The following is a 16015-nucleotide window of genomic DNA, read 5'->3' as shown; positions in this document are numbered from 1 at the left end:
CTGAGCTGCTATTGGTCAGATGGGCAGCGCTGTCAGCCAATAGGAAGCCTTCACCTGAAATAACCTTTGACTGGTCATGCTGGGTGAATGCAGCAAATTGATTGTGAGGTTCATTCAGGACAACGTGAACCCGGAATAACCTGAAATGACAGGAGCTGGGAGCAGTCACAACAAAGCACTGTTTTCTGAACCGTTTTAATTTGAAGCCCAGCTGTAGGATCACATAGACAGACAGACATAATTAAGAGGAAAGAAACAAAAATAAACATAATCCATCCATCCATTAACAGTACCTGCTAATAGATGGATGTCCAATACTGCAGACAAGTGGCATTGGACATCAGGGAGGAGAGGTACTATGACACAGCATAACATCAAAATATCGCAACCTCACACACATTATAATGGACAGATGTGCAATAATACCCTCACAATGTGCAATAAGCACCTTTACAAACAAGGATTTTATTGATTGTTGTGTTTATTGTTTATCTATTTATGCTTATATTTGCACTGATAATATGCTTTAGTGTGATTTGTCCTTGGGAGTCTATCCCAGCTGAGGCGAGGTACCCCGGACAGGTCTGCAGTTCACCACAAGGCTAAAATAATCATAAAGTGTTCCAGAAATATATGTTTTCATTACTTATCCCTGGAGTAATAACAATAAAACTTTTAAGGGAAACTTAAGGAATTTTTTCCCCAGAAGATTTTGCAAATTTTTATAAATTTGGGGAATTTTTGCTGAATTTTTGGATTTTTTTTAGACAAGGAAACAATATTTTTTTGGTGACAACAGGAGGGTTAAGACACCTAATCTTGACAACCTGGTAAAATAGAGCTTAAAATAAGTTTCCCCAGCTAATTTTAAGATCTCAATATTCTAAATATAATATCTTATTTCAAGAAATCTCACCAAGACAAGACTTGTTTGATTGATAGATTTTTTTTCACTTATTTCAAAGTAAAAGTTCTTTGAAATAAGGTTTTTTTTTGTTTTGTTTTGAGAGGGGCATTTTTTCCAGTGTGTAACTGTAGCAGAGAACACTGCTGAGCAAACGTTTATTGCCCTGCTTTTATTGCATCTATGGTCAAATATGAGGACTGAGAACAAAGTATGTTATCAAGCTGCATTTTTTCTTATTGCTCTCTTTTTAATTTTTATTCTTATTATTACTTGCTCTACATTTGTACATATATTTATCCCCTATTTCGTATTATGTCATTGTTGCACTGACTGCTCTATGTGCCTTTTCAATTGCCCCCTGGGGACAAATAAAGTTTTCCGAATCTGAATCTGAATGGACCTTTCTAGGTTGTGGCCATATTAAATGTTAGCTTCATCCACTGTGCATTAAAATAGCGTAAAGAGAGAGCTTCACATGACGAAAGCGTTGTTATGGAAAATTAAACACTGTTGCTTCCAATTCTGCAGATTATGTGTCACCACGTGAAGTGACACCAAAACATCAGCCTGATGATATGATGAGTGTTCCTCCCTGAACATCATCTAATGCATACTGACTTCATGTTTCACTAGAACCGGGCTCCACATGTATTATTTTTATTCCACGTGTCAGAGCAGATGAGTGGTTCGTCTGTGAATCGGGGGAACTCCCACAGTTCCATCTACTCCCGGCTGCTGGACCTTTCCATGGTGTGGGATGGCTCTACGAGGCTCGGACCACAGAAATAGGCCACACACGGATAATGGAGCAGCAGGAAGTAGGCCATGCCGCCGCAGTTCCACAATGATTACGGAGTGATCCATCAAAAGAAAATGGTGTGTGTCTCTGCACTGTTAAGCTGATGAGAGAGCCGGCTGGGCTGTCTGCACCCATGATGAATTATGATATCACCAAAGTGTGATTTCACTCTGTGCTGCAGTTCACTTTCAGAACTAACACTTGGCAGGTGGATGGAGCTCACAGATTAGACTGTTATGAATTCCTAACAGGCTAAACGTTGCGATTTACACCATTTACTAATGATTATTCTTTATGTTTAAATACTTTTTAATCTGACACCAAAGCATGGTGCATTGTTGAGTGAAAACACCTAGCTTTCATTGTTTTCATCTGGAACATCCTTAACATCTTATTTTGAAATTGTTAATGCTTTTTTTCAACCAACTTTTATTTGCAGCTGATTAGTTTAAGTCACTGTTTTTGAAGTCAGGATTCATCCTTTTTGTCCTTGTAGTGCAGCAATCTGCCTCATTCTTTGTTTCTTCAAATGCAAACACCAATATTGAGAAAAAGTCATCAACAAATCTACAAACGGGTCAACATATTCTCACTACACGGGCGTTTTTTTTTTTTTATCTTTGTAGGATTTGGGTGCTGCAGGTTAACTACCCGGCAATACAGAAAGTAATGGAAATTATCATCTGAGTAGTTACAGAATACTGCTTACACATTAATGAATTAGTAATAATGGTGCCTTTGATAGCGGTAAAGAGCCCATTCACCACAGTCAGTACTTTAACCTTTGAATATATTTAACTGCTAATATGTGTGGCCTTTGACTAAAGAAATATTTTTAATGTAGGACTTGATTTGTAATGAAGTATTGTTGTGGTATGTGTACTTTTACTTAAGGAGGAAATCGAAGATAATTGGGAAAAAAAGTTATTATTCCACCAAGGAACGTGGTGGAGATATGTGATGCTCAGCGCACGTTTGTCTGTCTGTTAGCAACATTACTTGAAAACATACTGATGGATTTGGATGAAATTTTCAGGGAAGGTCAGAAATGGCACAAGGACCAAGTGATTAGACTTTGACAGTGATGCAGCTTATAGTCTGGATCCACGGTTTTGCTAAAGATTTCTGTATCACTGAGAGATAGCAGCACAGCGTCACTGTAACCATGACAACAAGTGAACACTATGTCAGCTGCCTCCTGATGATTGTGATCCTACAACAAATCTACCACTGCAGACTTACCAGGACTTTTCTGTGAGCAGCCTTGGTGGAGTACTGCTCTCTGAGTGCTTTTCTTGTTTGATACATGCTACCATGTAAAATTAATTGAATACTTTTTCTAATACATGTCAGTATTCCTCATACTACACAGATTTTGTAAAGTCACAATGTTTTAGATGATTTTTCCTTACAAATCACATATTTAGACCTTGAAAAAATAAAAACCCAGATGTGTCCTTCTAGTCACTGATTTAACACCAAGAAAGTCATTTTTGTGTGTTGAAGTTACATATTTAGATTTTTCTTCATGAAAATATTCCCTTCCTGCTAAAATCCTTTAGATGTTACTGTAACTGTTGCTGCCTTCAGATGATGTAGATCTATAAAGTCCTCTCTCTTCACTGCAGCTCAGCACACCAGCTCACCTACAACTCTGCTCAAAGACTGTAAAACGACAGTTAGAATATTGGAGTGACTCATCTTCACATGTTCGACCCAGAAAGTGATTGGGAAGAAAAATACTACAGCGAGTCCCACCCTGCAGGCTGACAGGATTGCTTCTGTAAGTTTGGTACAAATGAAACTCTGGAAATTTGAGTCTGTGTTTTGTAGACTGTCGTCGGTACACTGCAGCCTCAAGGTGGAAATACTCACAGTGCTGACTGATTACTGAGCATATAAATGACACCATGTTGGCATGGTAACAAGTCAAAAGACTTGAGGGGGGCCTTTCACATTGAAATTTGTAATCAAATGTAATATTTATGGAAAAAATAATCAAGAAACCAAAACCAGAAAGTTGACATGTTTAAAAAAGGGATGTTACAACGAAAGCAGCAGAAGCTTTCAGTGCCTGCGATGGGTCACCCCAGACCTTCACAGAGACCGGACCGTCAGTGTACAATCCATACTCTGATAAAAAGTTACTAAAGACTCTGTGCGGATATTTTTACAGACTCAGTGGTGCTCATCACAACCAGCAAACTGTGCTTTTAGTGTGAAAGTGATGTTCTGCCATTCCCTCCCTGACCACTGGTCTCCACTGTGTTTGCCCCCTCTAAGTATTACCCCTGCGTTAGTGAAGACTCTCCATCATAAATACAGGGTGTCCTTAAAGTCTGGACACATAGGAGATCTCATTAACTATCGTTTGTTTGGCTCCACAGATTGAATATGGCTTTGTCAAAAGATTAAATTCACCTTCATCCACTGAGAAGTCCCAGTTCAACTCCTTCTTCTTTTGACAAAGTCATATTAAATCTGTGGAGGCAAAACATTATAGTTAGAGATCTCCTATGAGTCCAAACATTAGGGACATCCTGTACTAAAGCAAAAAGACAAAGACACAAAGTAAAACCACTGTTTTGTTGACTTTTATTCATATATATATATATATATATATATTTATATACTCATGTGTTTGACTGCCACTGTTAAAAAGTGTGACTCATCACATTATCACCTGTAAGCATAAATAATAACTTTTTTTTCTCTCTTGAAACCTGGTAAATAAACCAACTGAAAACAGTTATGGGTCATTTTCAGCACCATTGAATAGTACATTCTCTATATTGCATCAGGATATAAAAATATACAGATATAGTGTTTTTTCTTCTTTAAAACATTCTTTCCATGTTGTTCAATGGCATGAAACAAGAGAGGAAGAAAAGACCCCATACTGACGATGAGGATTGTTACCGTTATTGTCGTCTCTACTATCAATCCTTAGCAGATCTGCACTGGACTGTTCATTCATCCATTCACAGCACTTTTAAAACATCAGTAGCAGCCACACGTGGGAGAAACAAATTAAATAAAACACAAGTTAGAGGGTTGTCCTCTGAAACATGTAACGCTCACAGTGCCACCGGCCCTCCCAACCACTTTCAGAGAAAGGAGGAGAGTGAAGAAGATGCTAACAGAGACATGGGAGTGTTACCGTGAAGTGGAAGGGAAAGCCGTGAAAAGCAAGCGGGCCGGTGGGCTGTAAGCTGCTCGTAACCGCGACCAATCCTGTTACAGTCACACTCTAAGCACACTTTATCCACAGTCCAAAGTGGCGATGCTGCTCACGGCGCTCTGCTAATAACGCCCTGCCCCGAAAGAAGAAAAAAAAAACATGAATTCAAAGCAGAAAAAGTCAACAAAAAATTGCAACGAGTCAGTTTTAATGGTTTGAGGCAAAAAAGAAGGTCGAGAGCAGAAAAACAGCGAAGGCGCAGTCAGGATGAGAGTTCTGTTTGCAGTGCATAGAGAGGGACGTCTGAGATGGACACGGGTTCACCTGGTTGGTCGGTCAGATGGGATTATTGCCCTGTGTCACACGCACACACACACACACACACACATGCACACAAACGCACGCGCACTCAGAATGAGCGAGACAGGGGACAGACAGAGACAGAAAGCAGGGCTGGTTGATCAGGTTCCTGTGGTTTCCAGAGTGTTCCCCTCTCAGCTCTCTCTGCAGAGACGCAGCCGCCCAGCTGCTGGAGGGGTGTGTGTCTTTGTGTGTGTGAGTGTGTGTGTGTGTGTGAGATATATGTCCAAATACAAGTCCACAATAGGCCAGGCACCAACAACAGTCTGATTTTTCCATCCGTCCATCAGTCAGAGTGGTGCCGCGGCCCGCCGTCCTCCAGGAGGCTTCACATCCGAGAGGAGGAAGCCAGTTCGTAGAACAAGACGTAGGCGTCGCTGCTGCGCACTTGGCTGGAGGACATTGGCGTTACTCTGAAAATAAACAGAGAAGAAAGTTAGAATTCACCCCTGACATGTGCTACAAACGCGCTTAGTATAAACTGTGGATTTAGGACACACTGAGTGGGGCAACATTTGTGCTTCTTTACCCTGTGGTGGTCATTCTGCATTATCTGTATGCTCCTGAGTCTAAACCTGGTGATTATGAGGAAAGATCTGAAGCCACAGGAAGTCCCTGTTAGATGATTACTCTGCCAAGGAACGCAGCAGAGTTATGTGATGATCGGTTTGTTCTGTGAATCTGTCTGTCTGTCTGTCAGCAACATTATTCAAAAACAGACCAATGGATTTGGATGAAATTTTCAGGGAAGGTCAGAAATGACACAAGGACCAAATGATTAGATTTTGTCAGTGATGCAGCTTATAGTCTGGATCCACTGATTTGTTAAAGATTTCCGTATCATTGCCAGATAGCGACACAGCATCACTGTTGCTATGACAACAAGTGAACACTACATCAGCTGCCTGCTGATGATCACATGATTATGATCCTACTACAAATCCACCGCTGAGGACTTATCAGGACTTATCCATCCGAAATGATTCATGGAACAACTGATTAAATTGTGGGGGTGTTTCTGAGTCCCATCAGGTCCTGCCACCCGCTACATATTTACGTCACACGATTTGGTATCCGTACATAACGTACACATGCATAACACGCCTGTGCTCAGCGCAAGGTCATTTTTCATTAAAGATTTCATCTGTCGTAAAAGTTACAAAGACTGAGCAGCCTTGGTGAAGTCCTGAGCTCTCTGAGTGCTTTTTTTGTTCCCAAACGGATTAATTGACATTTATTCCCAGTGGACAAGATAATAATATTAAGTCTATTAAAGTTACTTACTGATGCTTAAAGTGAGTGATGCTGACTCCAGCAGCAAGTACAATCTATGCATGTGTTTTCCAGTTAGAATCTGAGTTGAACGAGCAATTTCCACAGTAAAAACATTTGCAGAACTCAAATTAAATCTATTCTTCATCAGGTTTCAAACTAATGCATTAAATGTTTGAAACTAATACATACAGCAGCAAGAACAGCATAATATCTAACCGAATATGTGAATAATTTCAAATATTTAGACACCTAATGTGAAATTTATCCCTTTCCAGAAAGTTCCCACTGGTTCCAGTTCCTCTGCTGTTACTGTTTGCTGCTCTTCTCATACAGATTTAACAGCTTTGGGTTTCTGACAAACAAAAAACACATCTGTAGAGGTCTCCTTGGTCTCTGTGACTGTGATGGACTTTTTCTATTATTTTTTGACATTTTCCACAACAGATGATTAAAAAAAAGAAAGACATTTTTAAATCACATATGCATAAATACTGCATGAGTTTATAGACGTGTACATGTCTAAATCTGAACGCATAGACAGTACATACTGTACATGTTTACTCATACATGTTTGATGTGAAGGATAGAATGAATCAAATCTGCTTTGCTTTGCTGTGCTTAGCTTTGCATGACCAGTTGAAAGCTGAGCTAAATTTTTTGTCATTACTAAATTAATCTCTTTTTCAGATCTCAGGGGGTTTCAGTATACACAGCACGTATGCTATATAATGCATATTAAGCCATCTCTTACAAACAGAGCCCCAGAACATCATGTGATGTGTGGAGTGAAGTAAAAACAGCCTGGCTGTGCATGGTAATGCCCTGTACTCCTGCTGCACTGTTACAGCGGGATGCAACAACATAGTGATTGGGGAAATGCATGAGACGTGTAATGCTCAGTCAGAAGGAGAGCCAGAGGCAGAGTGGTGTGTTCTGAATGACTGCAGCGTAGCAGGGAGAAAGCCGTAGAGAGCAAGTGGACGCTCACGAGGCAGCAGAGGAGATAAAGGAGGAGAGGAGGATTATCTGCAGCTCCTACCGTTATTTCTCCCAGTAATAATCACTCAGTGTTCTTCCACTGCTGTTTTTTTCTTATCTTTTCAGCCAGAGTGTGGTCATGGTAACTGCTAATGTATTCATGTGACTGAATAGTACACTGTACTATTACGTGGTGGAAGACTCATTAGAAAGGATTTATTTCCCATATGCCACCAATAAGAAAGCCATAAATGACTGCATAAATTATTATTTAAAATTCTTAGCTATAATTTTTTTTTTACATGAATCTTAGGACCTTTATTAGAAATAGCATTGAAACTTGGAAATAAACTATTTTTTGTCAACATAATCCAATCAATAATGTCCACAAGTAATGACTTATGATTTTTGTACTATTGTTCAAAGGTTTGGGGTCACCCAGACAATTCCATGTTTTCCATGAAAACTCACACTTTTATTCATGTGCTAACATAACTGCACAAGAGTTTTCTAATCATCAATGAGACTTTCAACACCATTAGCTAACACAATGTAGCATTAGAACACAGGAGTGATGAAAGGAGTGAGGAGTGAGAAATCACTGTAAATCACAGTGCTTTGAAAGGTGTAAACACTATTTATTAAGTTTTAATACATTTTGTATTTCTATAGATTTTAAAATTAGAAGTGTTTTGTTTATAGTATTGAACAGCAAATTTTTAAAGACTATATACTAACCTTTAATGTTACTAACCTGCCTGTTTCGTCTTTTTGTTATTTTTGTTGCTGTATGTAAACTGCTGAATACTTGAATCTCACTCAGGATTAAAACAACAGTATCTATCTATCTATCTATCTATCTATCTATCTATCTATCTATCTATCTATCTATCTATCTATGGTTGCTGGAAATGTTCCTCTGTACCCCTATGGAGATATTCCATTAAAAATCAGCTGTTTACAGCTAGAATAGTCATTTACCACATTGACAATGTCTAGACTGGATTTACCATTCATTTAATACCATCCTCATTGAAAAAAATGCTTTTCTTTAAAAAAAAAAGTACATTTGTAAGTGATCCTTAACAGTTGAACAGTACTGTATGTTCTGTGTGGTCCATAATTTAGTACGATCTAAACTACAAGGATAAACTCTGATCCCTCAGAAACTTACCTGGAGTCATTAAATGTGTACCATTCTCCCGAGTTGGGATTGCGACAGTAGGCTGTGTAGTGACCGCCCATAGTGGTGCCTGAGTGGTTGGACACTGCATACAGGTTGTACACTGCATTTACTGCAAAGAGAACAGAAACAATAACTCAAGTTAATCCTTCAGCTACTAGTTCAGGTTTGTATAATGCATTCTTCCCACAGCGCAGTATTTTAATGATGTGACACTAAAAGCTTTACTTCAATATTCAGATTATTGCCCCTATCTCATGCAATACATCACGTCTTCCAAACCCACTCATGTCTAACCTCTATGTAGTTTTGAAAAATGTTCTAAAGTAAGTAGGGGGCTTTATGAAGGGGTATCTTAGATGTGTGAGTTGCTGAGTGATCCTCAGGCCACAGAAAAGAAGCAGACATCAGTGTGGTGGAGGGCCATGGTGGTCCTGAGATGTATCAGTCTGAGCTGTCAGAGTGGAGCCAATGCAAGAGCAAGAGAGGATGAGGGAAGTCTCTGAACGGTAACGTAATGTTTGTTAGCAGGAGGGTAGAAAAGCAGCACCACAGACAGTCCTCAGAAGCACAAGTCCAAAACACTAGGCCAAAACTGGAAGATATTCTGTAACGCATTTGCAAAAAAAGCCTAAAATTCTAAAAATGATGATTTTCAATCAACATGAGTGAATCAGTATGATATTAGACTGAAGAGCTCAAGCTTTAATGAAATGTGTAAGTTCCCAATGGCTGACTTTTCAAGGTAAAGGATGATTCGAAAAGATTGATGTCGTTTTGAAAAAAAAATGGTAGAATGTCAATCTTAAAATCAGCATGTATGTGTTTCATCACTGTACAGTCATATGATTTAGTTTTACAGCTCTAAACACATGTCTGAAGTACCCCTTTTGTTAATATTAATTCCAAAGTTATCATGAGGATTGTTACTTACTGCTGTTTTCAGAGGCAAACTCTCGCAGGTCAAGATCCTTCATGGGGAAGTTAACAAAGGTGGACAGTTTGCTGGTTCTGCGTGCCTCAGAGAAGCGTTTCAGGTCTGGAGAGGGAGGGCAGTCAAGGACAGTATACCATACAAAACACCCAGAACAACTATGTGCTCTGAGGCTTCAAAATATGATATCCATCACCTCACTGATTTGACAAATTAATTACAGCCAGTTCGCAGTTGTCACCAACAGTTGATCATCTGTGATGCCGCTGCTCATTACAGCTGATTATCCTCTACTGGGCCTCTAATTCATGACAGTTTCCTGACTGCGTGTCAGAGCTGTCCTATAATAATTACTCTAAGAACTTTTATATTGTCACAGCAGCTGTGATACAAGCACTTACTGAATCCTTTATTCTGTATGAATCTCTATGTGAGGCAGCATTTTATCCATCCATCCATTCTCTATACACCGTTTAATCCTCATTAGGGTCATGAGGGGCTGGAGTCTATCCCAGCTGACTTAGAGTGAAGACAGGGGACCTTCTGGACAGATCACCAGTCTATCACAGGGCTACATATAGAGACAACAATCACACTCACATTCACATCTACGGACAATTTAGAATCACCAATTAACCTCAGCATGTTTTTGGACTGTGGGAGGAAGCCGGAGTACCTGGAGAAAACAGGAAGAACAAAAAAACTTCATGCAGAAAGATCCCAGGAAGGCCAGGACAGGCATCATTTCAAGAAACTTTAAATAAACAAGTGTTTGACACTAACGTGTCTATGTCCCCCGCCGCAATGTTTAACAGATGTTATTGGAAGGAAATGTTAGTAATAACAGACAATTCCTTCGTGAGGTATCGCGCAGGCAAGGATTTCAAAGTCAAAGTCAACAAACGCTCGGTGTGACCTTGAAAATTATGCGAAGGTCACCTAAATTGACTGGTGTTGGGTGATCATCCTAATACATGTTGACATCAAGTTTGAAGAAGATCCGACAATTCCTTCGTGAGATATCACGCAGACTCAACGTGAAAATTGACAAAAGCTCCTTGTGACCTTGAAAATTGTGCGAAGGTCACCCAAATCGACTGGCGCCGGGGGATCATCCTAATACATGTTGACATCAAATTTGAAGAAGATCCGACAATTCCTTCGTGAGATATCGCGTAGACAAGGATGCGGGACGTACGTATGTACGAACGGAGGTGAATACTAGGTCGAAGGGGGACAAATAGAGCCCAGTCCAGTAGGAAACAATTTAAATTAACAATCTGCTTCACCTCACATTAGTTAATCTACACAGAACACTGTCAGCTACAGGCTCAGTGTAATCATCAGACCTAATACATCAGTATCACAGCCTGGTGTTCAGAGGAAAAGGATACGCAGCACTAAGATCTTGGGGAACTTCTGTATTGTGAACTTCTTGGTGCATCTCCTCCTGGCTTTACACCTGTAGCACGTCTGTGGAGCAGAAATGGAGTTAGTTTGTTCACTGTTCACAAGCAGCTTCCTTCAATTCAGCACAATAACAAGATGCAGGCTGAAACCTACTGTAATCATTGCTGTCTGACTTTCTGAGATATGTTTCACTACATAAAAACATTTTGTCATGAAAATGTGCAGCTTTATAGCTAGCAGCTAACCACGGTGTTTGTGCTTCATCTGTAGAGATGCTCTGTATCTCTGTGTCGCTGAAGGCTGGTTTGATAATCTGTGACTCATCTGAACACTTACTGAACTCTGTGTCATACAAACGCAGACTATGCATTTCAAGTCAGAGGATCAGATCAAGTCAAGGCTAGTGGCTCAGACAGCTGTAACTAGCTGTCACTAAAATTACATTTAGCTTTTCATTTTTCACAAGCTGCTGTGTGAGGTCGAAAATATCAACTTTGGCAAATAGAGAGTTGGGTTATTCTGTCTTTCCACAAAACTAAATAGTTAAGTATGATGGTTAAGCTACCTTTACACCACATACTGAAACAGATACATGTGCTGTGGTGAGTTCAGTAGGAATATTGGCAGTACTGAGACGGACTCTGACACACTTGATTCTCATGTTATGGACTGTAAATACTAATCACACTGAAACTAATTCTCTTAAACAAATTTTGTAAGGCACCTTTATCCTCTGTAATGAAATTATTTTTGCTAGTCTCTAACTAGCAGAGCTAAGATTAAAAAAAATAGGCATGTACTGAATGCATATTAATAAATTTAACATTGAGTCTAATTACAAAGGAAGATATAATATATAACCAGCACACTGCTCTCACTAGAGTGGTATTATTTGTGCTAACTCAAGAGAGGATAGTAAAACCACGATGCCAACGTGCTGATTAGCATGTGCTGTATTTCACCAAACAGCAGGAGGGTAAAGTGACATCAGGAAGGACTACCCTCCTGTTGGCTCCTGTGGTGGAAACCTACCGGCTTCTCGTCTCCATCGAGGACGTCTTCTTTGGTGAAGAGCCGCATGCAGTCCATCAGACTCACCTCACCGTAGCCCTTCTGAGCACAAACATAGATGCATTCACATTAGCACGCACCACACAACACACACACACACACACACACACACACACACACACACACACACACACACACACACACACACACACACACACACACACACACACACACACACACACACACACGCAAAGCAAAGCACAGATAGAGACAGGGAGGAAACCAAAGAGCTCATGTTAAGAGCTGTGGAGCAGAGAGCTCAAATCATGATGAGGCAGAAAAAAGCCACTCACACAAACACACAGAAACAAAGTCACCCCTGCACCACTGATTGTGCTGACATTTGTGTCTGCTGACCCTCTGGGACGTGTTACATAAGGGTGACCAACACTCACCTAGCTGTGTTATATCTTAATGGGTGTGTGTTTTCTAACCTTGGCGATAGGCAGAGAGAGATCCCAGAAGGGGTCGAAGACAGTGGAGCAGAAACCACAGTGGCTGCAGGTCAGAGAGCTCTTCAGCTGGCCCACAAACAGGTCTGCAAGAGGATCCAGAAAAACATGACCGATTAGTCTATCAACAAGCACAGCATGAAAGACAGAGAGAAGCTTTATATTCCACTTTTTTTCATTTAATCTGCTAAAGACTACTGTAATGTGTCCAACTCAAATATTACAAATAAGTGACAGCAGCATTGACAGCGTTCTACTCACCAACTATCTTACTGTCTTCTCTCTCCAGGTATTTACTCCACATCTTCTTCCCTTTCTCTTCGTCCCTGAGCAAAGAGAACATTTGATTGTTAAGGTTTTATTACCCTTTAATAGTTTCCCCATTTTGTTCTCTCTCAAGTTGCTTCAAAGCTAAGTTCTAACAAACCTTGAGAAGTGAAGACAGAGGAAGATATACAGATCACTCAGCTGTTCTGATACAGTCAAAGGTTGGTAAAATAAGGGATGAAGGAGCTGACCTAGTTTACTCTAAATATCTAGGTGACAGAAAACGGTATTAGGGGATTAAAGATTTGACAAAAACACTCTCATCCCTGAAACAATTTTTAAGCTGGAAATACATATTTCTCTGGAATGTTTTTAATATTTGGGCACAGTAGACCTGTTTTTAGGGTAAAACTGAAAGTTGCAGAGATTACCCGTGACCCTTAAACGAGCCATGGTTAGATAACTGACAATTACATCCAAGAAGAATTGGAGCATTAAGCTCATCTGGACCCCAGAGAGGCAACAGCTCAACACGGGAGGTGAAACTGTCGCACGCAGCCTTAAATTAAAGCTTAATGATGGAGCCTTACTGACTCATGTTGTCTTCATCTGGGCCCTGTTTACATTCTGTACAGCACACATAACACACACAGTGGCCTACAACGGCCTTCATGTTCTTCCATTACCAAGTTATTTGGGCACAGAGGTTTTCAACAGCTAAAAATGACCAATAAAACATAACACATAGTGCCATATTTCATTTATATCATTCTACTCCCTAGTATTCCCTGTCTGGCACCAAACAAATTACCAGTTACAGGACAGACTTTTCACAATAGTGTATGTTTCTCTCTATCTAGAGATGTAGCAGGTCTGCTGATCTTCACCACTTACCCCCCCCCCCCCCCCCCCCCCACACACACACACACACACACACACACACACACACACGCACGCATACACACTCAGTCTGTCAGTCTGATATCTTACGGTAGATGGTCGAAGTCCTCCACAGTTCCTCTCGGCCTGACGGTGACCCTGTTGACTTCGTTGTGCAGGCCGTCCAGGAGGAAACGCAGGAACTCCTGAGCATCCTGTTGGCTACAAGACAGAAATACAAATATGAGTCAGACCTATTTCTGATCTCTTGGCTTGTGTCTTGCAGCTGTGTATAAAAAAGTGCATCAAAGCTTACTTGTATCCCACAAATCTGGGAGCATATCTCTGGATCTGAGTTTTGAATTCAGACGGGCTGACTGCCTCACTGCTGGACGATGTCCACACGGTCTGTATCAGCTTGGCAAATTCTACCAACACAGAAAACATTAAGACACTTAGATAAAATGAACTTGTTACAATGGTAGCACTGTGCTGAGGCTGATGGTAAACTAAAGATGCAACTTGTTATTCTACTCGTAGTCAGATTTTTTCATGCAAACACAAACACTTAAAGACCTAGAAAAATATTCCCATTGCCTCTCCTGACATCCAAAAGAAGGCTAGCTCGTTTCCTAACACATGTTCTAGTAGATGTAAATCTAATTCCCAGGTAAGGAGGGAATGAGTGTGTTGTTTGTCGACAGCTGTGAGCAGTGTTTGCTTTGGACTCTAGGGGGCCTGTGTGACGTCTCTCACCTTCCATGAGGGCTGTGTTGGTGCGGCTGTTGTTGTTAAGGTCTCTGCGGTGTGAGTTGTGCAGGCAGTAGTCTCGCAGGCTGTGTGTGTTGCTGAGACACTGCAGGATACTGTTCATGAAACACTGCAATGAAAAAGAACACGAAAACCTTAAAAATGAAACAGTTTTCCCTTCATTCACCTAAAATATCTTTATACTTAGAACAGTCCTGTAAGTCGAGATTTTCGCAAGTAATTTGACTCCAGTTTGTGTTTGTCACATATACAATGAAACATGTTGGCTGTGCATGACTTACATACATGTTTAAAGCTAATAAAACCCATCAGTATCTGTACAACCCTCTTTAGACTACTTATTGAGGAGCAGTTCAACATATTGGACAGGAAGCTAGTTAACTTATTGTCCAGGTGTTACTGTAGAAAATGATTACCATCACATATGTATGCTGAACATGAATTTACAGCAAGCGATGTGTTGGCTCAGCTTCACATTAAAACTGGAAACATGGGCAAACTAGCCTGTCCAAAAGTAACACAATCTGCCTCCCAGCACCTCTGAAGCTCATTGACTGGCATGCTGTATCTTCTTTGCTTAGTAAATAAATGGAAGCATTAGAACAATTATTTTGATTATACAGGAGGCTATGTTTGTGATTATTTCTTGGCTTGCACAGCAACTTTCTAAAATCTCAGCTGATTGCCCAGCAACATCACAGCAAGGACAAGACTCCAAGAAATTACCACAACAGCCCGAGGAATAGTCCGACACACACGTATGTGTTGTTTTCACTCCTGCTTCCATTCATTTTCTTAAGCTAAGCTCACAACCTGTTGGCTCCAATCTCACATTTACCCTACAGACATGGAATTAATTGTATTTCCCAAAAAACCCTTTTTCCTCGTTTTGAAAAATGGTGACACATGCTAATGCTAACAGACAACATCACACTTTTTACAGGCTTCCAATACAAAGTGAGAGAACCCCAGTATAATTACTGGGCCTGAAGAAGTATTGCACACACGAGAGCATGACAGCACTGTCTGTGTATATACTCTTCACATCACGTGTGCACATGAGACACGTGAGCTTTGGTAAGATCAAACCAGTGAGAGAGGGAGAAAACGAGTCCTGCCTGGTCCATAGTTCAGAGCTCTCTGATTAGGTTACTGTACACACACACACACACACTCTGTTTATTTTAAGAGCTGTTCTTCTGCCTGTTGCCTGGCAGATACTATGCTGGACCACCACCAGATATCAACAAGCTGCTCTCTAACTAGATTTCGGGAGCGCCACTCTAAATCAGTGGAGAATAAGATGACACGACTGCAGACTTTTGGCTCTAGACAGACGTAATTAGACATTCGGTGTGTGGCTGCTGTACTTACAGTGTTTCCTAAGTTCTTCAGTCCCACCAGGCCTTGGGCACTCTTTGAATTCTGAAAGACAAAATATATGTTATTTAGATGAAAGTCCACCACATAATGTTCCTGTAAGTCTGGTGATGAAGAGATGTCCATATTACCACAATGCATCCCTTGACCACTGGAAAAAAAACTAAA

At 40.5% G+C, this 16015-nt stretch overlaps 1 protein-coding gene across 4 annotated transcripts in view; it reads right to left on the bottom strand.

Annotated features, from left to right (window-relative positions):
- Positions 1-4284: 4284 nt before the first annotated feature.
- usp2a (ubiquitin specific peptidase 2a) overlaps positions 4285-16015 on the bottom strand; it is a 50737-nt gene continuing 39006 nt past the window's right edge. For 2 of the 4 annotated variants that reach the window (XM_022215125.2, XM_022215127.2), the window contains 11 exons: positions 15842-15892; positions 14453-14576; positions 14013-14124; positions 13808-13918; positions 12812-12876; positions 12533-12636; positions 12060-12140; positions 11012-11090; positions 9618-9722; positions 8675-8795; positions 4285-5660 (listed from right to left, as the gene is read on the bottom strand). In XM_022215125.2, the coding sequence (XP_022070817.1) occupies positions 5576-5660; positions 8675-8795; positions 9618-9722; positions 11012-11090; positions 12060-12140; positions 12533-12636; positions 12812-12876; positions 13808-13918; positions 14013-14124; positions 14453-14576; positions 15842-15892 (1038 nt within the window). In that variant the 3' untranslated portion in view covers positions 4285-5575. The remainder of the gene's footprint in view (positions 5661-8674; positions 8796-9617; positions 9723-11011; positions 11091-12059; positions 12141-12532; positions 12637-12811; positions 12877-13807; positions 13919-14012; positions 14125-14452; positions 14577-15841; positions 15893-16015) is intronic. The other 2 variants (XM_022215126.2, XM_022215128.2) reach the window with 1 other exon arrangement.

This window comes from Acanthochromis polyacanthus, chromosome 13 (genome assembly GCF_021347895.1).
Source record: "Acanthochromis polyacanthus isolate Apoly-LR-REF ecotype Palm Island chromosome 13, KAUST_Apoly_ChrSc, whole genome shotgun sequence".
Classification (NCBI taxonomy): domain Eukaryota; kingdom Metazoa; phylum Chordata; class Actinopteri; family Pomacentridae; genus Acanthochromis; species Acanthochromis polyacanthus.
Note: the sequence above shows the minus strand (reverse complement) of the source record. Positions and strands in the feature narration are given on the sequence as shown.